The sequence below is a fragment of the Chiloscyllium plagiosum genome, chromosome 28 (genome assembly GCF_004010195.1).
Source record: "Chiloscyllium plagiosum isolate BGI_BamShark_2017 chromosome 28, ASM401019v2, whole genome shotgun sequence".
Taxonomy (NCBI): Eukaryota; Metazoa; Chordata; class Chondrichthyes; order Orectolobiformes; family Hemiscylliidae; genus Chiloscyllium; species Chiloscyllium plagiosum.
In genome coordinates this window covers 12,642,646-12,666,673 of record NC_057737.1, presented here as the reverse complement: position 1 = coordinate 12,666,673, position 24,028 = coordinate 12,642,646, and the positions used below count along the sequence as shown (strand labels likewise).

At 43.9% G+C, this 24,028-nt stretch overlaps 1 protein-coding gene across 1 annotated transcript in view; it reads left to right on the top strand.

Moving 5' to 3' along the window:
- Positions 1-24,028, top strand: part of LOC122563961 (transmembrane protein 211) — a 276,557-nt gene that overhangs the window by 124,372 nt on the left and 128,157 nt on the right. The window contains exon 2 of the mRNA XM_043718313.1: positions 19,316-19,454. Coding sequence (XP_043574248.1) covers positions 19,316-19,454 — 139 coding nt within the window. The remainder of the gene's footprint in view (positions 1-19,315; positions 19,455-24,028) is intronic.

Here is a 24,028-nt window from a genome sequence, read left to right as displayed (position 1 = left end):
GACTCAAAACGTTAACTCCACTTTCTCCCCACAGATGCTGCCAGACTTCTGTTGAGTTTCTGCAGCAAGTTCTATTTTTGTTGCATATTTTGTAGAGTTCTTGAAAAAAAAACAAAAAAAAAATCTTTGAACGGGCAAAAAATCCTCCCCGCATGCTAGAATATTAGTTTAGGATTTCATTACAATTCGAAATTGATGACCCAATCTATAGACTTTCTGGAATAATTATACAATGACAATGAGAAACTAAGCCAATCAGGCTTCATCTAGCCAGAAGGACCTTAACATCTTCTAGAGTCAGTACAAAATGATCCATTCTATTTAAGACGGACTAGGCAATTATACGAAACAGGCCCTAAGTTTACCAAGGCAAATTATTTAGTCATTATCACAAAGCTGCTGGCAAAGTAATTGCTGTGTTTTCTACATTACAAGAGTGAAAGCTTCCAAAGTACGTAATTAATTAGGATGCGCTTCAGCCCATCCTGGGGTTAAACATGGTGCTATATAAATGTATATCCTTCTTTATACTGCCATGGTACTTGACATGGAAATCTTACATGAGTGTGAGGGGCAACTTTGACTTGAGACTGAATTTAGCGAACACTAAGAGGAGGCTACAGTTGAATTTACTGGTGGTAATGAATGCAAGGAACATTTAAAGTTTCTCTAGCATTTGCAAAGCTAATCATTCACATCAACGTGTGGTTACCTAGGGGTATGAAAACAGGATTCTTCTGTGTAATGCAGATCTGGACAACAGAGAACTGATTAAGCCAGCAAGACCAGACTTGATCAGAGACTTACTGAACATTGATTTCCCCATGGAGCAGGCAGTCCAGTGGGAGTTCCATCCCTGTTAGTACTCCTGCAAGTCTGCTTCTCATATGCTTCTGCCTAAACTTGATCCTTACAGAGAGGAACTCTGTTAACAAAACCTATTTCACAAATACAGCAGGACCAGAGGACAGGAAGGTATCAAGTCCCCTGTTGAGTACTACACATACTTGCTTGAAACCAGGGTGGAGGATAAATCAGCCAGTGTCTCCATGACATTGGCTACATTATCGTTCCTCCTTTGAAGGTTTGGGAGTTGAGGGGCGCTTTGGGGGTTGGTCAGTGCAGGATGATTCGGTTTTGATGCTGTCTAGTGCTCTGGTGCCCATCCTTTCACAATCACAAGTGGAGAATGGGGGTTTGACACAGGTAGTCTGTAATGGTATCTGTGGAACCTCAGTGTAATGGGCACCAGCAAGTCCAGGAGGAGAGTGCAAGGGGTAGTTGACATCTGGAATAAACTGTCAGAAAGTGTAGCAGATGCAGTTTTAACTGTGACTTTCAAGAGTTTGTTATTTAAATATCTGGAGAAAATACTTAAAAGACTACCAGGAAAGTCAGGGGAAGTGGAACTAGCTGCATTGCTCTTGAAAGAGCCAGGACTGACACGATGGGCTGAGTGGCCTCCTTCTGCATTATAAACATTCTGGCATTCTCAGGAATGGTGCAACAGTAAGGACCCTTCTACTCTGTGCAGTAGAACGATTACTCACTCAGCTCAACCCACATTGAGCCTGCTGGAAAACATCAGCCTGGTGACAATGAGGCCATCTTCAGCTCCATGGGATGGCAAGCCCAAGATCGGAATGGCATTTAATTGAGTGGGATGATGGTGTACCCAAACACAGTCACCTTCCTGTCTCTACCTGGGTTACGTTCTGGTTGGGAAGGCCCTTGGCCGACTTTCATACCCCAATGTGCACTGAGTCCCCAAAGTAGTCACTCAGAGCTGTGGAGTAGGGGTGGTGGGGGGGGGGGGAATGGGGGAGAGGTCTGCCACTATGCAACATGCCAATGGCTGCTACCCTGGAATTGGAGTAGGAGGTAGAGGAGGCGATGTGTGTGACCAAGCAACGTCCCAGTGGCTGCTACCCTGGAGGCTGCTTCTCACCTCAGGGCTGGGGACATCCCTACATCGAAGGCTATCAGTGCTAGGAACCACTGCCGTATATTTGCTTGCAAACCCCACGTCTCCCTAACTTTTAGACCATCTGTTTATTGGCTGTTTTGGCTGTGAGAAGGTTGTTGGCCAAGACACTAGCTGTCCTTTTTCAAATCTCTTACATCCGTTTGAAAGGCCTCAATTTAACATGTCATCCAAAAACAAAAGCACCTCAAGCAATGTAGCTGCCTGTCAGCACTGCAATGAACTGTTAGTCTAGACCATGGGCTTATATCCAGAGAGGAGTCACGGCAACAACTTGCAATTGTATAGTTAAGAAACTATATCAAATCAAATTTGATCAAATTAGAAACATCAACTCTGTTTCTCTCTACTGGCAGATCCGGTGAGTTTCTCCAGCATTCTCTGTGCATTTATATAGTTCCTTTGGTGCAGTAAATCCTAGCTAGGCATTTGATAGCAATATAATCAGCCAAAAGCTAACACTGCAACAAAGAGGGAGACATGAAGTCAGGTGCCAAATGTTTGGTCAAAGCTGTAGGTTTGAAGGAACATCTTAAAGGAGGAGAGAACCTATCAACTCAGTGTCAAGTACGCACCCCAACTGAAACAAACAAAAGTAGAACCTGTTGGAGAAACTCAGCAGGTCTGGCAGCATCTGTGCAGAGAAAACAGTGTTAACATTTTGAGTCCAGTGAGCTACAATCTCTTGTTCCTTCTTTAGATTCTGTGTGTTTGTAGGATTGTCTGATTTTATTTCAGATTACCAGCACCACCAGTTTTTTCTTCCTCCTACTGATTGAATTACTGCCTGCTATTTCACTGCCAAATGTCCATTACCTTCCCTGTAATTGACGGTGTACTGAGGTAACTCATTCCTTCACAACTACTTTGACAGCTTCATTAGGAGCAATGCCGTTTGAGCAAGGCACCTTCTTTTACAATGGCTGTATGTTAAGTCACACCGTTGATTAGAACAGTTCTCAGAGGCAATGTTGCATTAAAGCCGAAACTACAGCAATTGGTTGTGTTCATTTTTTATAACACTTTAGATTTTTTCTATGCAGCTGGGGTGAGCATTAGAATCCCTACAATGTGGAAACAGGCCTTTCGGCCCAACAAGTCCACACCGACTCGCCGAAGAATAACCTAGCCAAATCCATTCCCATTCCCTATATTTGCCCCTGACTAATGTACCTAGCCCACACATCCCTGAACATTATGGGCAATTTAGCATGACCAAATCACCTAAACTGCATATCTTTGGATTGTGGGAGGAAACTGGAGCACCTGGAGGAAACCCACGCAGGCAAGGGGAGAATGTGCAAACTCCTTGAGTCGTGTGAGGCTGGATTTGAACCCAGGTCTCTGGTGCTGTGTGGCAGTAGTGCTAACCACTGATCCACTGTTGACAAGTCTTGAGAATTGTCCTAGAATTGGAAGTTAATCTCCTGTGAAAAAAACCCAGGAGTAAACTCATCATGGGCACTAAAAAAAAATGGACTTTTATTATTTCTTTGAACATTTTGATGTTTTAGTCTTAAAGGTATTGGAAATGGAGGGAAAATGGTTGTGTATTATTAACAGTCAAGACTCATTCAATTAGGTAATAATTTGGTGGCCTTTCCAGTATATTTGCTAGGACAATATTGAATATGAGCAGCATGCTCATTTACTGAAGCAGTTCATGTTCAAATGCAACAAGATCTGGACAATATCCAGGCTTGGGCTGACAAATGAGCAGCATGCTCATTTACTGAAGCAGTTCATGTTCAAATGCAACAAGATCTGGACAATAACCAGGCTTGGACTGACAATTGGCAAGTAACATTCGCACCACACTAATGCAAGGCAATGGCCATCTCCAATAAGAGACAATCTAACCACTGCCGCTGGTGTTACCATCATTGAAACCCCCACTATCAACAGCCTACAGGTTACCATTGATCAGAAATTCAAATGGGCTCACCACACAAACACAATGGCTACAAAAGCAGGTCAGAGGCTAGGAATACTGCAGCAAGTAACTCATCTCCTGACTCTCCAAAGCCTCTCCACCATCTACAAGACACAAGTCAGGAGTGTGATTGAATACTCCCCACTTGCCTGGATGGGGGCAGCTTCACTAAATAAGCTTGACACTATCCAGGACAAAGCAGCCTGTTGTTTGTCACCACATCCACAAGCATCCATTCTCTCTACCACTGACACTCTGCCACAGTGTGTATTAGCTGCAAGATGCATTGCAGAAATTCACCAAAGACCCTTCCAAGCCCATGACCACTTGCATCCAGAAGGCAAGGCAACAGATACATAGGAACAACACGATGTGCAAGTTCCCTTCCAAGCCACTCATCATCCTGACTCGGACATTTATCGCCATTTTTTCAGGGTTGCTGGGTCAAAGTCCTGGGACTCCCTCCCTCAGGGAACTATGGGTCTACCTACAGGAGGTGGTTTTGCAGCAGTTCAAGAAGGAAGCTCCCCACCACTTTATCAAGGGCGACTGGGAATGGGCAAAAACTGATGGCCCAGCCAGCAACACTCACATCCTGTGAGTGAATAAAAACAGACCAATTGTGGTAATGTTGGGGCAGGATGGTTTACGATGGAGGTCATATGAAGAAATGAATAAACATAAACCTCACAAGAGTTGCTAACCTTAACACAAAAGCCTCGAGTACCATGTTTTGTAGCTTCTAGGCTTCATAGTGTGCTAGTGTGATGGTTTAAACACTACATCTGAGCCTACACTCCTCTAGTACATTTTTGTATTCATTCATGGAGTGCAGGCACCACTGGGGCTAATGCTGTGTCAGTTGAGTTAGGCTCTAGTTGAGATTAAGAGCAGTTGATACTAATCGGGGAAGAGTTGGGATATTTAAGGATCAGCAAATGTCTCCTCCATCAAGAGTAGTGGCTGCCAACAGGGAGCCTCTGCTCACCAATCCACGCCTCCACACGGATGGTTTCAGACAGATGGTGGAGGAGAGGGATCAGCCTGCTGGTAAGACCAGAATTAAAGATGGCAGAGGAGCAGGCTAGAGGATGCCCTAACAATTGACACTGTGTGTTTATTTAGGAGAAAGTGAGAACTGCAGATGCTGGAGAACAGAGTCAAAAAGTGTGGTGCTGGAAAAGCACAACAGGTCAGGCAGCATCCGAGGAGCAGGAGAATCGATGTTTCGGGCATAAGCCCTTCATAAAGAATGTGGGGAAAGAGCTTATGCTCGACACATTGACTCTCCTGCTCATCAGCTGCTGCCTGACTGGCTGTGCTTTTCCAGCACCACACTGTTTGACTCTGTGTGGTCAATGCCATCTGCCAAATCAACCCCGTGGTGCCTGGTCTTGGTGGCACCCATGGCTCAAATGTTCCACATTGACTCCTGCCTCAACTCCACTTCCTTGTCCACTCTCTGTAACCTTTAACCCCTTACGAATTAAACAGACTGTACCTCACCTCCTTAAATTTATTCAGTTTTCCAGCAACCACTACGCTCTGGGGAAGTAAGTTCCACAACCTTTTGAGAGAAGCAACTGAGGCATTTTAGATGCCAAAGGGGAGACATCCACTCTACGTTTACTTTGTCAATCCCCTTTGGCATCTAAAATGCCTCAGTTGGTATAAACTCAGTTGGCATCTGAAATACCTCAGTTGGCATAAACCCTGTTAGCAAATAAAATGCCTCAGTTGGTATAAACGACGAGGTTGCAACGGGTTACTGTAGTCCTCCTGTGGTGGAGAGAGTGAATGTTTAAGGTGGTGGATGGGCTATCAGCCACCTGGCCTGATTGCCCTGGATGGTGGCTCGCAATGTTTTGGAGGAGCTCAGCTGTGAGGAGGGTGTAGGTTAGAAGCCAGCCAGGAGGGCATTGGTAAAGTCCAGTCTAGAGGAAACAAAGAAATGGAAGAGAGGTTCAGTGCATTGCCCTGGTTTGCTTAGCGCAGCCTAACTTTGTACTTGGTTTTTAACTTTGACTAGAAGACAAAACAGCCAACTGGCTCATACTGAGCCTGCAGGGATTTTATCATTTAGTCCTGATCAATACCCTACTAATTACTCTTGAATTCTACATTGACAAATAGGCCAATTTTATACTTAGGCAATGTTTTGCCACATACACATGGCAGACTTGATATTGAATAAGAGATTAATCTGTGTAAGGCCGTTTGAAGCTTCCATCACCCATTTAAAAAGCCAATCACAGGCATAGATCACTTTTGAGAAAGCAATACATTAAGTTGAGGAAATGTGTTGGGTCCACATTTGTGCTACAAATGTCTGCAGCAAGCCTAAGATAACACGGAATGTAATAGAAGGAGCCATGGTCCATAAAGGACCATAGGCATCTCTCTCCATTAGAGACAGAGAATTGGTTTCTTACAGTTTGAGGGTAATCACTCCACGTGCATGAGGTAAGATGATGAAGCAGACGTCCATTTAATACCACAGTCTGTGCAGAGATCAAACCTTTATTCTGCTCCAAGTAACAAGTAAATGAGTGGAGAAATTGTCCTTGCCCTTGAACCAGTGTCACTTTCACCCATACGAACAGCTGAAGGCCACTTAGCCCCTTCAGCCTGTCCCTCCACCAGTCAATGAGATCATGTCTGATCTGCACCCTACTTCCATACCTTTGCTCCACATCCTTTGATATCTTTGGACATCAAACATCTATCAATTTCAGATTGAAATTAGCAATTGATAAAGTTTCTATTGACATTTATGGATGAGTTCCAATCTTCTACCAGCCTTTGTTTGAAGAAGTGTTTTTCCAATTTATCTCATAACAAATTTTGGCTCTGAACACAGTCTGCCGACTTTTCAGCAACAAACCCAAACAAGCAGATAAAATGCATCCAGAAACCATAGCCACCCTCCCTTACATCAAAGATATCTCGGAAATAACTGCCAGACTACTCAGACCCCTTGGCATCATGGTAGCCCATAAACCCACCAACGCACTAAAACAGCAGCTAATGAACTTGGAAGACCCTATACAGACAACAAGCAAAACTAATGTCATTTACAAAATACCTTGCAAGAACTGTAACAAACACTACATTGGACAAACAGGCAGAAAACTAGCCACCAGGATACAAGAACATCAACTAGCTACAAAAAGACATAACCCACTCTCACTAGTATCCTTACATACAGATGAGGAAGGACACCACTTCGACAGGGACAACACATCCATCCTAGGATAAGCCAAACAGAGACTCGCGTGAGAATTCCTTGAAGCATGGCACTCCAACCAGAACTCTATCAACAAACACGGTGGGCGGCACGGTGGCACAGTGGTTAGCACTGCTGCCTCACAGCGCCAGAGGCCCGAGTTCAATTCCCGCCTCAGGCGACTGACTGTGTGGAGTTTGCACGTTCTCCCCGTGTCTGCGTGGGTTTCCTCCGGGTGCTCCGGTTTCCTCCCACAGTCCAAAGATGTGCATGGTCAGGTGAATTGGCCATACTAAATTACCCGTAGTGTTAGTTAAGGAGTAAATGTAGGGGTATGGGTGGGTTTCGCTTCGGCGGGTCGGTGTGGACGTGTTGGGCCGAAGGGCCTGTTTCCACACTGTAATGTAATCTAATCTAATCTAAACACATAGACTTGAATCCCATTTACCACCCCCTGAGAAAAAGAACAGGAAATGACATCACCACAGGAAATAACATCACCAACCCAAGGAACCATAAACGCATAAATAAAAAGCAGGCCATATCACCAGTGCTTCACTGGAGGCTCACTGATGATGTTACCTAGTATAGTGACGAACTATCTGAAAACAAACCTTCCAGCTCAGTGAACAAACCTACATCTGGTTTGGCTCTAATTTTTAGATTATATCCTCTAGTCCTGCACTCCCAACTGAGCAGAAACATTTCTCACAACTTGTTCCTTTTTTTTATTCATGGGATGTGGGATGCTAGGCCAGCATTGGTTATCCTCCTGACTGTCCTTGAACTGAGAGTCTTACTCAGCCATTTCAGAGGGCAGTTAAGATTCAAATACATTACTATGAGTCTGGAGTCACATGTAGGGCAGACCAAGTAAGGGTGGCAGATATCCTTCTCTAAAGGACATTAGTGAGCCAGATGGATTTTCACAATCAGCAATGTTTCATGGTCATTATTAGACATTTCATTCCAGATTTTTAGTGAAATCAAATTCTACCATCTACTGTGAACACTACTTGGGTCTCTGGATTATTTGTGCAGTGACAAAATTACGCCATCACCTAACCATTTCTTAAACTTCAATCAAATTGGTCCTTAAGCTTCAACATTCTAGGGAGTATAACCCTAGTCTATTTAACGTCTCCTCGCAGCGTGACCCTCAGAGTCAAGCTGTTATTCTTGTAAATCTATGCCTTGTTCCCTCCAAGACTAATATATTCTTCCCAGGTAACCGCTGTTCTTTATGGGTCTGAAAGGCTTAATACTGATTGAGTGCCAAAAGCTCCACCCACTGCGATGATGTCCTTAGGATGATGGGAAATATAACTAGGGCTCTTCAAGGAGTCTCACCTCAGACCTGGGTGTCCAAAAGATCTCAGTAATAATGTTCACCAAATGCTTGTAATATGTAAATTGCTACAGAGATGCTATAAACCATATCTTATTTACAACAACAGACTCTTCTAATTAGACCAGAGGTGGCTATCCTCATCCACACAAGGCCATGCACACTCTGCAGAACATATATCTGGAAGGTAACAGTAGCAGTATATATAATAGACAGAACAGCTCATAACATTCCTGGTGTAGCCTGACCAAGACGTTGATGAATCACCCACTGCACCATCAACAAGGCATATTTTCCAATTGCATCATTATTGTCCAAGATGGCTACTCCCAAGGGAAACACAGAGTAGATCACAGTGTAGATAGCTACATGATCTCATACACTGCATACAGCATGGCAGACAATGAACAGAGACCCTGAGGTGTGTGGAGTTTGACTGAAATCTCAACCACGAGTGGCCACTTATTTTGATATGAATCAGAAATCCTTTCCTCTTTGACTTGGAGGAATCACTGCTTCTCAGTAAATCACAAAACCTTTAGACACAAGCCCATACTAGACCATTAGGGATCAGAAGTCCCATGTGTAGATTAGTGCGTATTGGTTGGAATTTCCTTTTCACAATGCTACAAAAAAAAACATGCTGCATTGTACAGAAGTTGCCATTGCCTTCAGGCATAGGCTGAAAGGAAGCAGTATACCTGTATAAAGATGAAAATCACAGAACACCAGGTTATAGTCCAACAGGTTTAAATGGAAGCACAAAGCTAGTGTGCTTCCAGTTAAACCTGTTGGACTATTACCTGGTGTTGTGTGATTTTTAACTTTGTCCACCCCAGTCCAACACCGGCATCTCCAAATCATGTATAAAGATGAATATGGCAGGATCGAAACAGTACACTATGGTGCCTGAACACACACAATATTGTGTAGGAACATTGTATATGCCAGCTTGGCGCAACTAGTAACATTCTGATCCAAAAGGCTTTATGTTGAAGTCGTGAGAGTTAGCCCAATGCAATATGTTAGTAATTCTCTCTCTGTGAAAGGAGTAAAAAACTGTCAGAGATGTTGTCCCTCAGAAGTGACATTAAACCAATGCCCTAGCCGCCTGTTACAGAGGATTTGAAGCACCTTACATGCTACTGTTTGGCTGAGCAGGAAATGAAATTTGTGTCAATAACCACTTAACAACATTTTAAAAACAGTTTTGATGGTTTCTCACCTTGCAGCTGCTGTGGAGTTGGTGTAGACCCGAATAACCTAAGAAATAGCCCTCAAACCTACTTTGCCATTCAATAAGATTGTGACTAATCTTCAAGTCGTAGAGTCATAGAGTAATAAAGATGTACAGCACAGAAGCAGACTCTTCAGTCCAACTTGTCCATGCAGACCAGATATCCCAACCCAATCTAGTCCCACTTGCCCATATCCCTCCAAACCTTCCTATTCATATACCCATCCAGATGCCTTTTAAATGTTGCAATTGTACCAGCCTCCACCACTTCCTCTGGCAGCCCATTCCATACAAATACACCCTCTGTGTGAAAAAGTTGTCCCTTAGATCTCTCTTATATTTTTCCCCGCTCACCCTAAACCTATGCCCCCAAGCACTAGTGATCATGACTGATTATCAACTGATCCTCCACTCCACTTTTCCACCTTATATTCATGTCCCTTGATTCCCAGCATGTCCAAAGTCTATTCATCTTGATCTTGAAATTACTCAATGTCTGAATATCCATAGCTCTCTAAGGTAGAAAGCTCCATACAAGATAGTAGCTGTTGCAACTAATGGTCACTTATTGTGCCATATAAATACAAATCAATTTGCAAACAGAGAGGGGCCTCTGTTTTGACTGATATAGCTTTTATCTGAGAAAAGAAGAGAGACGTTTAATTGTACATGTCTAGTTAAGTTGCAAAATTAGTGTGAGGCTGAACTAACAAAATCTGACAAAGGTCTGCATCTGGGAGGCTGGATGGGATGCATAAAGAGTCTTGGAATTGTAAACTGTATCTTGGTTCAGGATGCATCATCCTGCCATTGACTTGCACAATCACAGGCAGTGTCCATAGCTTTCTTTGTCCTTGCCACGTCTTGTTCAGGCAGATAGAAGATATCATCAGGCAAGAGAAGGAGAGGCATTGGCCATGTTGCATTATCGTTGGTCTGCTAATCCAGAGATTCAAGTAATGTTCTGGGGACCCTGCCATTAGCAGATGACAGAATGTGAATTCAATAAAAGTCTAATGATAACGATGAGTCCCTTGACAATTGTCAGGAAGAACCCACCTAGTTCACTAACGTCCGTTAGGGGAGGAAACTACCATCCTAGTCTGGCCTACATGTGACTCCAGACCCACAGCCATGTGGTTAACCCTTAACTGCCCTCTGGGCAATTAGGGATGGGCAATGATTGTTGGCCTAGCCATTGATGTCTTCATCCTGTGAATGAATAAAGGGAAGAGTTGCTCCCTTGTGTAAATAATTAACTCACTTTCAGTGTTACTTTTGTTGGACAAAATGAGGAGAAAGGTTCAACTGGTCATTCCATAACGCAGTGTTTTTAAAAGGAAACCTTTGCAGCTGTCATCCAGCCTCTGCCCAGTCCCGGGAGCTATTAGTATTCAGCTAACATTGATAATAGCAAATGCATTACATGCATGAGGAGACTGCACTACTAATACACGTGTCATTAAGCTTCTTTCATGTGTTTCAGTGGTTGGCTTATGGGCAAAACTCACCTTTCCTTATGAAATATGCCTGACAGCTGCTTAATTAAAATGTACTCGGAATGGAAAAGCTTCTTGGCAGGAAAAGGGAACAGCTCCACAACTTGGATCGGCAATGCCAATGGCCCAAATGTAATCTTCTGTTGAAAGACTAACTTCAACAGAATGATATTGGTGGTAAATTAATATGAAAAGGGTGAAAAGCAGGCTCTGCATTTATACAGCGTCTTGTCACAGCTCTCAATCATCTTGAGGTGTCCCACCTTCAGTGAATTAACTTGAACTCCATTAGCAGGCCTCTGGGCAAATCATCTCCCTGGAAGCTCTGAGTTGGAGATAATCGTTGTTTTTCCTGGCTCGACAGGTTTGCTGAGGTTCCAATAAATAAACTTGATGAGCATTCTCCCTGGTCGCACAGAGGTCAGCAGCAAGAACTCAGGATGGTTATTTTCTTATCAAACCGGCAGTATCTCAGCTGCTGGACTTGCTCAGTTGGCTTAGGACAGATTGGAAGTTGCACACTGCAGCTCGTATGGTCCAGCACTCTGCTAACCCATCCCCCATTGATTGGAATCCCCCTCCAGGAATGATCTTCCATCCATCACATAGATATGGCCCGGACTTGGGCTGATTGTCTCGTCAGCTTCAGGTTACGCCAAGATTCTGCCAAAATGTGGATCAGTTGTAAAACATGGTAGGAGCTATCAATCTTACAGTGGGCCTCTTTTTCCTCATTATCCTCTCTTGAAGGAAGAGAGATGCAAAGGAGGACTGATGTTTGGGACCACCTCATACTGAACAATTCCTTTATATATATGGCCATGTAAACAATGCTGTTGCCTATCTTTGTCAGGTGTTCTACACAGGCGCAATGTCTTACAATTTATATGGATTAGGCTAGATTACTTACAGTGTGAAAACAGGCCCTTCAGCCCAACAAGTCCACACCGACCCGCCGAAGCACAACCCACCCATACCCCTACATTTACCCCTTACCTAACACTCCGGGCAATCTCGCATGGCCAATTCACCTGAGCTGCACATCTTTGGACTGTGGGAGGAAACCAGAGTACCCGGAGGAAACCCACGCAGACACGGGGAGAATGTGCAAACTCCACACAGACAGTCGCCTGAGGCGGGAATTGAACCCGGGTCTCTGGCGCTGTGAGGCAGCAGTGCTAACCACTGTGCCACCGTGCCGCCCACTGGATGTCCTTGCTGGATGTTCTATACAGGCACACTGTCCTTGCTGAGTGTTCTGTACAGGTACACAGTCATTGCTGGGTGATCCGTACAGGTGCACGCTCCTTGCTGTGTTTTCTGCACAGGCACACTGTCCTTGTTGGGTGTTCTGTACAGGCGCACAGTCCTTGCTGGGTATATAATACAGGCACAATATCCTTGCTGGGTTTTCTGTGTAGGCTCACTGCCCTTGCTGGGTCTTCTGGACAGGTGCACTGCCCTTGCTGGGTGTGTAATACAGGCACACTATCCTAGCTGGGTGTTCTGTACAAGTGCACAGTCCTTGCTGGGTGTTCTGTGCAGGTGCACCGTTCTTGCTGGATAATGTAATACAGGTGTACTGTCCTTTCTGGGTGTGTAATACAGGCACACTATCCTAGCTGGGTTTTCTGTCCAGGTGCACTGTCCTTTCACAGATGTGTAACACAGGCTCACTGTCCTTGCTGGATGTGTAATACAGGCTCACTGTCCTTGCTGGATGTGTAATACAGGCTTACTATCCTTGCTGGGTATGTAACACAGGCGAACTGTCCTTGCTGGGTGTTCTGTACAGGTGAACCATCCTTGCTGGATGTGTAATACAGGTGTACTATCCTTGCTGGATGTGTAATACAGGTGTACTATCCTTGCTGGGTGTGTAATACAGGCGCACTGTCCTTGCTGGGTGTTCTGTACAGGTGTACTGTCCTTGCTGGGTGTTGTGCACAGGTGCACTGTCCTTGCTGGGTGTGTAATACAGACACACTATCCTAGCTGGGTTTTCTGTACAGGTGCACTGTCCATTCACAGATGTGTAATACAGGCTCATGTCCTTGCTAGATGTGTAATACAGACCTGAAAATGTGTTGCTGGAAAAGCGCAGCAGGTCAGGCAGCATCCAAGGAGCCGGAGAATCGACGTTTCGGGCATGAGCCCTTCTTGAGGAATCATTCCTGAAGAAGGACTCATGCCCGAAACGTCGATTCTCCCGCTCCTTAGATGCTGCCTGACCTGCTGCGCTTTTCCAGCAACACATTTTCAGCTCTGATCTCCAGCATTGCAGTCCTCACTTTCTCCTAGAAAATGTGTAATACAGGCTCACTGTCCTTGCTGGTATTCTGTACAGGTATACCGTCCTTGCTGGATATGTATTACAGGTGCACCGTCCTTGCTGGGTGTTCTCTACAGGTGCACTGTCCTTGCTGGGCGTGTAATACAAGTGCACTGTCCCTGTTAAGTGTTCTGTACAGGTGCACGCACTGTCCTTGCTGGGTGTTCTCTACAGGTGCAGTGTCCTTGCTGGGTGTGTAGTACAAGCGCACTGTCCCTGTTAAGTGTTCTGTACTGGTGCACTGTCCTTGCTAGGTGGGTAATACAGGGACACTGTCCTTGCTGGATTTTCTGTACAGGTGCACTGTCCTTGCTGGGTCGGTAATACAGAGACACTGTCCTTGCTGGGTTTTCTGTACAGGTGCATTGTCCTTGCTGGGTGTGTAGTACAAGCGCACTGTCCCTGTTAAGTGTTCTGTACTGGTGCACTGTCCTTGCTGGGTGTGTAATACAGGGACACTGTCCTTGCTGGATTTTCTGTACAGGTGCATTGTCCTTGCTGGGTGTTCTCTACAGGCGCACTGTCCTTGCTGGGTATGTAATACAAGCGCACTGTCCCTGTTAAGTGTTCTGTACAGGTGCATTGTCCTTGCTGGGTGTGTAACACAGGCATACCGTCCTTGCTGGGTGTTCTATACAGGAACATTGTCCTTACTGGATGTGTAATACAGGTATACTGTCCTTGCTGGGTGTGTAATATAGGCACACAGTCCTTGCTGGGTGTTCATTACAGGTGCACTGTCCTTGTTGTGTGTGTTATACAGGTGCACTGTCCTTGCTGGGTGTGTAATACAGGTCCCCTGTCCTTGCTGGGTGTGTAATATAGGTGCACTGTCCTTGTTGGGATGTAATATAGGTGCACAGTCCTTGTTGGGTGTTCTGTACAGGCGCACTGTCCTTGCTGGGTGTTTTATACAGCACACTGTGCTTGCTGGATGTTTTGTACAGGTGCACTGTCCTTGTTGGCTGTTTTATACAGGCGCACTATCCTTGTTGGTTGTCAATCAAAGATACACTGACCTCATCAGGTTTTAACTCACACACACGTTGCTCCAGATGGTTTCTCATTGGCATTCAGGAGCATGAACAATGAACAGGTTTATTCCTTCCCAAGCAGATGGGTTGAGACCCATTATATCGCCATTGTCTGAAAACAGTTAACTTGGTATAAGCCAAGTTTGGAAGCTGAGGCCTTTCTACCTGATATGACACAACCCCCAAAGTATTTCTCCCGAAGCCATGTGTCTGAATTTATTTTCACAGCCCACATTGCCATGGCATGTGATCTCCAACATTAACTATTGCCTGTTTCTTTAATATAATGAAGAATACGTAGGTTGTTCAAACAGCAACCAAACAGAATCTAGCATTAAACCCAGTGTAGGTAACACACTGAGTCTGCTATCCTGAGAGCCAACAGTGCAGCATCATTGGCTGGAAAACACCTGAGGATTCCTTGAATTAGTGAAAGGCGCTATATAAATGTAACTTATTTCGAGTTAGTGAATGCTCAGAGGAGTCTCATGCAATAACCAGATGAACAAAACAGACCTGATGACATGAGGATTTATTGCCAAATTAATATTGATTTGGAGAAGTTATCCTAGTTGTGGAGTGAATGTAATCCTCTTGAGATGAATAAAGTATAACATGTCATGATTAAACACCGCACACTAGAACAGGATGACGGCCAACACCTCACACTGTGGCAGTTTGCTTATTAATATTTACTAAAGCCACGTACGTCTCCAGGTAGATAACTCTTCAGCTCCTCAATGAGAAATATGCTTGTGGCTATAAATGAACCAAATCTTTTATTGTTCCTCATTCAGACCTCATTTCAATGCTTGATTGAACAGTGGACTTGGTGCTCGTTGGCTTTCCTGCAATTGTTCAATAAAAATTGCGGCTGGTACAAAGGGATAATGCAAAATGATTAGTAGATGGAAATTAACTGAAAGCTGCATTGTTGAAGAGAGTAGGAAATGAGATCGGAAAAATTAAAGATTAGATGTGGCTTGCTGTGATTTCCTGAGAAGAATGAATTAAGGAAGGAATTGTGTAATCCATCTGAATTTCAACTTGATTTTATTAGGGGTACAGCATGATGGTAATCTGAAGAAGATTCTGAATTATTTTTGTTTACATATTTTTCAAACTGCTTTCCTTTCCCAGGTTGAATATGCCCTCGAAATATGCCTCAGCCTCTATTAGTGCCACTTTATAGGTGTCTAGAGAAAATGAGAGACAGAGACCCACACCGTGAGTGTAATCCAAGAACCACAGCATCAATATATCAAACACTGTGTTTGGGCTCACTTGTTCTCTACATCTATCAAGTCTGGTAACAAGCAGGAAATAGCACAGATCACCCTGAAGTGGGTAGCAAGGAGGGTCTTGGACTGGCACAGTTTCAATTTCCCCCCGAGTGATTTTCCCTTTTGCCTGTAGGGGCACAAGGCAAAGTCTGCCCTGGCCTTGCCCCTGCTATTGATTTTAACCCAGATAAGGAATTAACTCGACTGCCGATCAAATCTGCATCGATCCTTCACTCGACGGCTCAAATGGAATGGTGTTTAATTAGCTTTAGCCACTTTACTATTGGGTGTTGTTGGTAATCCATGTGCCCGATGAAGTTGGTATAAAACAAGATAAACTTGCTGAGCTTACTGTTAATGACAGCCAGAAAAGCCCAATTTCCTTTGAAACACATCTACTAATTTGGATGTAGGTTTTCTCGCTGAGCTGGAAGATTCATTTTAAGATGTATCGTCACCATATTAGGTGATGAAACTTCAGTGAGCCTCCGGATGAAGCTTCCGGGCAAACCTACATCCAGAACCTCAACCTGAGCTACAAATCTTCTCAAAACTCACATCTACCAATGTGGTACCCTTGGTAACATGCTAACTAATATCAAGGAAGACTTTTTTTCTATCAATGTTCAATGCTAACTCAGATTTGAGTGTTTTGCCTGATTCACAAGCAATGTATATTTGCTAATAGCTGCTGGTACAGTCCTCAGCTCTAATACATTGGGTGACAGTGTCGAGATCTCCTGAACACCCATTTCCTAAATGTATGTTAATGTATGTCTTCTGCATAAAAGGTGGTAAAATCTGGAACTCACTCCCCCCAAGAAGTTGTGGATGTTGGGGATAATTGGGTATCGAAGGGAGTGATGCCATTGTGGTATGTCGGCCATGGAATGGTTTTCTACAATGAATTACTTCAATTGCCTTTTCTTCTTCCAACAGCTTTATAGAGAGTTTAGTGTTGGCAAGTCAGTTTTGTAAAGAAATAAGTTTTTAAGTGTCTGACCAACATCAATACACTTTTGGTTTCAAACCCTCTGCCAATAGTGTGTGTGACTGGCTGCTCAGAAATGGCTCACACTGGGCAGGTATCAAAGCATGAAAATCACAGCATATTTCCTCTGCTTGCATTGATCTATCACTTTGATGCTGGACAACTAGTCTGGTAGCTGAATTCTGGTAGCGCCAATCTGTGATTCCCCACTGCTATATCAGTGAAAGCATCCTTGCATGGTGCACCTCGTAAATTTCCCTCTCCCCTTAAAGGGAGAAGCTCCATTAATAAGAATTGTAATGATGCAACAGACTACACTAGCAATGATGTTGCCTGGTATTTAGGGAAGGTCTTATGAGGAATGGCTGAGGGACTTGAGGCTGTTTTCACTAGAGAGAAGAAGGTTGAGAGGTGACTTAACAGTGACATCCAAGGTGATCCTCGGATGGTGATGGGTAGCATGAAGAGACATAGTTTTAAATTGAGGGGTGATAGATAGAGGATAGATGTCAGAGGTAGATTCTTTACTCAGAGAGTAGTGAGGGCATGGAATGCCCTGCCTGCAACAGTAGCGGACTCGCCAACATTAAGGACAATTAAATGGTCATTGGATAAACATGCAGATGATAATGGAATAGTGTAGATTAGATGGTCTTTATATTGGTTTCACAGATTGGTGCAACATTGAGGGCCGAATGACCTGTACTGTGCTGTAATGTTCTATGTTCCAAGGGTCCCACAGGAATTCCTTGTGCCAGCCCTGTACCAACAGGCTGAAAGAATAAAACCACATCAATGAACTGGGGACTAAAATAAAGAAGCGAGCATATCATATAAATAAGAATTTTAATATAAACTAATGAGCCTTTAAAATATATGAAACAAAAGCATTATGATACCAATGAGCCAGGACTGTGATATAGATAAGGCAGATGTGCTGCAATTTAAAGGTGGCAAGGCTGTAATCGAAATGAGATGGCAATCTCACTCGGCTGTAATCTAAATGAGGCAGGATTATAATATAAGTGAGGCAGAGTGTTGGCTAGAGATGAAGTATTGTAATTTAAATGATTTGTGATTTAAACAAGGTAGGCCACTCATGTTCAAGGGATAGAACAGAATAAATAACAAGGCCAACTAGGATATCAGAGAATCCCTTTATCATTACGATTAACATTGAGGATATAGTTAAGATTAAAGGGCTGTAATATAAATAAGGGAGAGAATACATTATAATCAATACAAGGTGAAGGAACATAAATGAGATAAATAAATAACATTAAAAAGCTGCAGTCTAAGCACAGCATATTATGAGGCTCCCTGTAAATAGATCAGACTAGTTTGTAATGCAAGTGACAACATTCTGCGATGAGATAGGCTTTGATATAAATAGTTAAACAATGTAAACCAAGCAAAGGAGAATACATTGTATTTTTATCAATTCTGAGCTAGGAAGTGACCAAAGTTGGAATGCGAAATAAATAAGTAAGGGCTGGAATATAAATGAGGTTGTTCTGAAAGCGAAATGAACTCGGGCTGTAATATTAATGCGATTGTCCTGCTGCTGTCATCAAGAGAGTTATCAACAGAGCTGGTCGTCTGAGGCTCCAACAAGAGGGAAAGCAGCCCAGTTAATGAGGAAGCTGCCTCATCATGCTGGACATTGGCTTGTTACACTCATCAGCATGTAGATCACCCATTACAGTAATCCAGGTTTCACACTGTTTCCCTTTGTAGACCTTCCTCAAACATTAGAGAATTTCTGTAGCCAAAAATCTGCACTCATGCTTCCATGGCATCTTCATATACATGCAATTTCTACTCGACAGTGATTAGAGAGCGACCAGGAGTGAGGACACAAGTTAATTTAGCGCACCTTCTCTAACACTGTGGAATTCTGATCAGGTTTAGCATCACTGCTACCATATCATCTGAGATCAATAGTCAACTGAGCACTCCGCACTATGTTAATCATATTTCTTGTACGAATTCAACTTGTATATAAATTGTTCATTTCGATGCACTAAGAGGAAATTAACTGTCTGGCTTCATGGAAGGGAATGGACTCTTCATGTGATATATTTAACCAGTAAACAATGGTGGAGCTATTCTATCATTTTAATGTATCGTGTGCCCACATTATATAAAATAGAGCATCTAAATTTGCTCACTGTCTTAACTCCTACAATTACAAAGGAGTCTAGAGCAATCCAATGCATTCCACCGTCTCTTTCACACAAGGAATAAATATTGTGTATCTAATTAAGAATGCAAGGGCTGTTAGATAGGAAGAAGCCCATTCATCACTCCTGCTGAAAGAGTTGTGTGTCCAGATGTGTGAGTATACGTGCGTGTGGGGATCATCAGCAGCAAGTGGTCTGTCTGACTAATTGAAAGTTTGAACTGAGAAGTGGGACTGAAGCCTTTGCCCATCTGTTGATGTTTCAGACGAGTGCTGTTCTGTGTTCCGGAGGCTGCGTGCTGCTGGCTACCAGTGCCCTGTTGGCTATTGTTACTGTCTTCCTGCCAAGTGGACTGTGTGAGAAGAGAATCTGCACACTGGCTGGCTACATGCAAACAACGTCAGGTGAGTGAACTGACTACTGCGATTCTCTCTGTTGTCGTGTCCAGCGTCAGTGTGGCCTTTATCAATACAGTATTTGAACAGGCAGGAGAAGGGAATGGGATAAATGAAGTGTGCTGGGCTGGGTTATTTGCTGATCATGTGATATATCACCAGCAGTTTGCAATAAGACTTCAAAATAAAGAAACCTCAATGTGTGTTATTCATAGATATCCTATATAGGTTTCTAATGAATATATTTTCTAATAAAATGCATAAAAGTTCACAGACTGTGCACCCACATTTCCTGAATAGATATATCAAATAGGAAAGGGTTGCCATTGGCAAACACACTCAAAATTGGCTACTCATCAATAATCTGCCTCTTTCTCACCGTCCTGTCAGCGTACTGCTCCCTTACTGGAATACAGTTCAACAGGAAATCATCCAAGGGGCAGCCGGTCATACCGGATTCTCCATAGTGAGACCAACTGTGCCATCCTTGCTGCTGCCTAGATTGAGATCGTCAAGCCCATATAGATTGTAGGACACCCCTTGCTTTGCATTGTTCGACTATAACGACAAACCACAACAACTTGGATTTGTAAAGAACGCCTCTGGTGCAGCAAAATGCCCACAAGAGCATTATCAATAAATGTGTCATTGACAATCGAGCCTCAGAGGGAGATATTTGGGTTGGATGGTTAAAGCCATGGTTAAGGAAGTGGGTTTTAGGAAGGAGATGCATTTAGGGGGCGAATCCCAGACCCTATGGCTTTGGCAGCTAAAGGCACAGTGGGGAATGATTAAAGTTATGTTTCTGCAACAGACCAGAATTGGGGAAGTGCAGGCATCTCGGAAATAATGAAGATGGCGGCAATTAATATATGAAGGCTTTCACAAACAAAAATGAGTATTTAAAATTGAGGCATTGTCAGACCGGGAGACCAATGTAATTCAACAAGAACTGGGTAATGTGTGAACACGACTTGGGTAAAATCGCTGTGCTATTAGCAAAGCCTTGAACAATAATGTGTTTGGAGCGTGGTGGCGCTGTGATGGGTGAACCACCTCCCACCTGGTGTCTATTATTTCAGCCATATTGTCAATGTGAGGCACGTGGCAAAACCTCACAGAACATCCTAGGTCCCTCTGCTATCGCTGATAGAGACATCAGAGGAAGAGCTGAACTCATTCGAAGAAACTCACTGCAAAAAATTTGAGCTGTCAAGTGTGGGTTTTCAATAATAATTGCGCTCATTATTGAAGGAGCACTGTTATACACTAGAATATAACTGTATTTAAACAGAGTCCACTTCTACACTTTTAATGAGAGATTTAATTTAGTTAAACATACTCCAGAACACTCACATCCCACTGAATACTCGCTCCCCATATTTATACAACCAGTTCATGCCAAATTAACTTTCATTTATATATCCCATCACCTGTTCCCTCATTCCATTAGATCTCAGGCATTCTTTCTGATCTTGTGAGATTATAACAAGCAAGGGCAAAAATTAACAAGCTCCAAGTTGAGTGTAAATGAGAAAGTGCGTTTCATGGTATCAGGAAAGAATTTCTAATTTTAGGTTTAACATTCTCCCCATGTCTGCATAGGTTTCCTCCAGGTGTTCCGGTTTCCTCCCACAATCCAAAGATGAGCAGCTTAGGTGAATTGGCCATACTAAATTGCCCATAGTGTTCAGAGATGTGTAGATTGGGTGCATTAGTCAGGGGTTAAATGTCGGGAATTAGGTCTGGGTGGGCTACTCTTCGGAGGGTCGGTGTTGTTGGGCCGAAGGGCCTGTTTCTACACTGTTGGGATTCCAATTCATTTGGGGGTTTTAACTGCAACACTGCCAGATCTGATTTCTCCAATGAGCATTCTTCAATTTAGACTCGAAACTAAGTTTTAAATTTTGTTCTTTAAAACCCTGCATAAATTGAGCTAATTTATATTGAATTTACATGATAAATGGTTTCCGAAAGCACTGAGTGGGCTGAGCAATGAGAATCCTTACAGTAAGTGATAAACCAAGCTGGGTTCAAATCACAAATTCAAAACCATACAAAGTATTGGAAGATCTTCCAGTAATGAAACCTCATTGCAGCTGTGCCCATGACAATTTTGGTGCCAAAAAAGCTCTGTGTTTTATAAGGTCCACCCAACACCTCAGTGGGTAACTTCCCACTGAACTAAACCATCCAGAACTGGCAGATCACAAACTTGTTTCTTGGTATTTACAGACATAAGGGGAAGTCAAAATCTCAAGCCATAGAATCCTTTTGGGTCTGCACCGACCCTCCAAAGCTCATTCCACTAAATCCCCATAATCCCACATTTCCCATGGCTAATCCACCTAATTTACATATTCCTGGACATAACGGGGTAATTTACTCCACCTAACCTGCACAGCTTTGGAGGAAACTGGAATACCTGGGGGAAACCCACACAGACACAAGGAGATTATGCAAAGTCCATAGTCACCTAAGGCTGGAATCGAACCCAGGTCCCTGGCGGTGGGAGGTAGAACTGTGCTGACCAACAATCTCAGCCATTGCTATCCCCACACTCCGCTAATCAGTGGGTAGTAGTTGAGATTGGGCAATTGCAAAAGATGGATATATAGCAATCTCTGAATGCAGTCCCATGCTGATCGGAATATCTGAGTATATGTTGTTTGCTGAGACCAGGGAAGGAGGTGGTAGAGGAACATAGAAGCATAGAAACCAGCAACAGCAATAGGTCAGTCAGCTCTTCAGCCTGCTCTGCCATTTAATATGATCACAGCTGAGCCTCTATCACAATGCCTTATTCTCAATCTCTCCCCGTATCCCTTGCTGCCTTTAAAATCTAGCAATTCATCTATTTCTTTCTTGAATATATCAGTGACTTGACCTCCAAGACCTTCGGTGGTAGAGAATTCCACAGGGTCACTACCCTTTGAGTGAAGAAAATTTTCCCCGGGTCATTCTTAAATGGTCTATCCTATTTTCTGACTCCTAAACCAGGGAAAACTTCCTCCTGCATCCAGTCTGTCCAGCCCTGTTAGAATGTGAAATGATTCAAAATGGCAGCCGGGGCCCTTGTTCCTGATTGCTCTCCCAGTTAGCTGTGGGAGAAAGTGGGGTGTGCAATAGCTGACAATCCTTGTCTGAGCTGAAAGGAAAGGAAGGATCAATTAGCAGAATCAACAATCTAAATCTAATAATGTGGCTGGACTGGTCCACGCCCCCCAACAACCCACCCTCCCCTCCTGGCACCTTCCCCAGCCACCGCAGGAATTGCAAAATCTGCACCCATACCTCGCCCCTCACCTCCATCCAAGGCCCCAAAGGAGCCTTCCACATCTATCAAAGTTTCACCTGCCCATCCACCAAACCATTTATTGTACCCGTTGCTCCCGATGCGGTCTCCTTTACATTGGGGAGACTGGATGCCTGCTTACAGAGTTCTTTAGGGAACATCTCCGGGACACCCCACACCAATCAACTCCACCGCCCCAAGGCTAAACATTTCAATTCCCCTCCCACTCTGCCAAGGACATGCAAGTTCTGGGCCTCTTCCACTGCCACTCCCTCACCACCCAATCACCCTCCTCTCTGACCTATCACCTTCACCCCCACCTCCATCCACCTATTGTACTCTTGGCTACCTTCTCCCTAGCACCACCCCCTTCCCATTTATCTCTCCACCCCGGAGGCTCCCTGCTTCATTCCTGATGAAGGGCTTTTGCCCAAAACATTGATTTTCCTGCTCCTTGGATGCTGCCTGACCTGCTGCACTTTCCCAGCCCCACTCTAATTTAGACTCTGATCTCCAGCATCTGCAGTCTTCACTTTCACCCAATCCTGAGGCTCAGGCTAATGCTGAGGGGATTCAGAATTGAACATCACCTCAGCTGCTGATCGTATTTAAATTAAATAAACCCATAGAATATAGGTGGCTCTTGTGGTGCAGTGGTAGTGTCCCTAACACTGGGATAGGAGAGCTGGGTTCAAGTCCCATCTGCCCCAGAGGTGTATGGCATAACACCTCTAAACAGGTTGATTGGAAAATTCCAAATCTGGAATACTAAGAGCCTGAGTAAAGGTAAAGTAGACAAGCAGGAGGCTGGAAGAACACAGCAATTGAGAGTGTAGTGTTGAAAAACCACAGCAGGTCAGGCAGCATCTGAGGAGCAGGAGAATCAATGTCTCGGGCATATGCCCTTCATCAGGAAACGCCGATTATGCCTGAAACGTCAATTCTCCTGCTCCTCAGATGCTACCTGACCTGTTGTGCTTTTCCAGCATCACACTCTCGACTCTGATAGCCAGCATCTGCAGTCCTCACTTTCTCCTCCTGGAAGAACACAGCAGTCAGGCAGCATCAGGAGGTGGAGAAGTTGACATTTTGGGTGTAACCCTTCTTCAAGACTGAAGAAACGTTACACCCAAAACATTGACGTCTCCACCTCCTGATGCTGCTTGGCTTGCTGTGTTCTTCCAGCCTCCTGCCTGTCTACTTTGGATTCCAGCATCTCCACTTTTTTTGTCGCTGAGTTCAGGTAAAGTCACTCTATTCTGAGTAGACCAGAGCAGCTGCCCTCTCA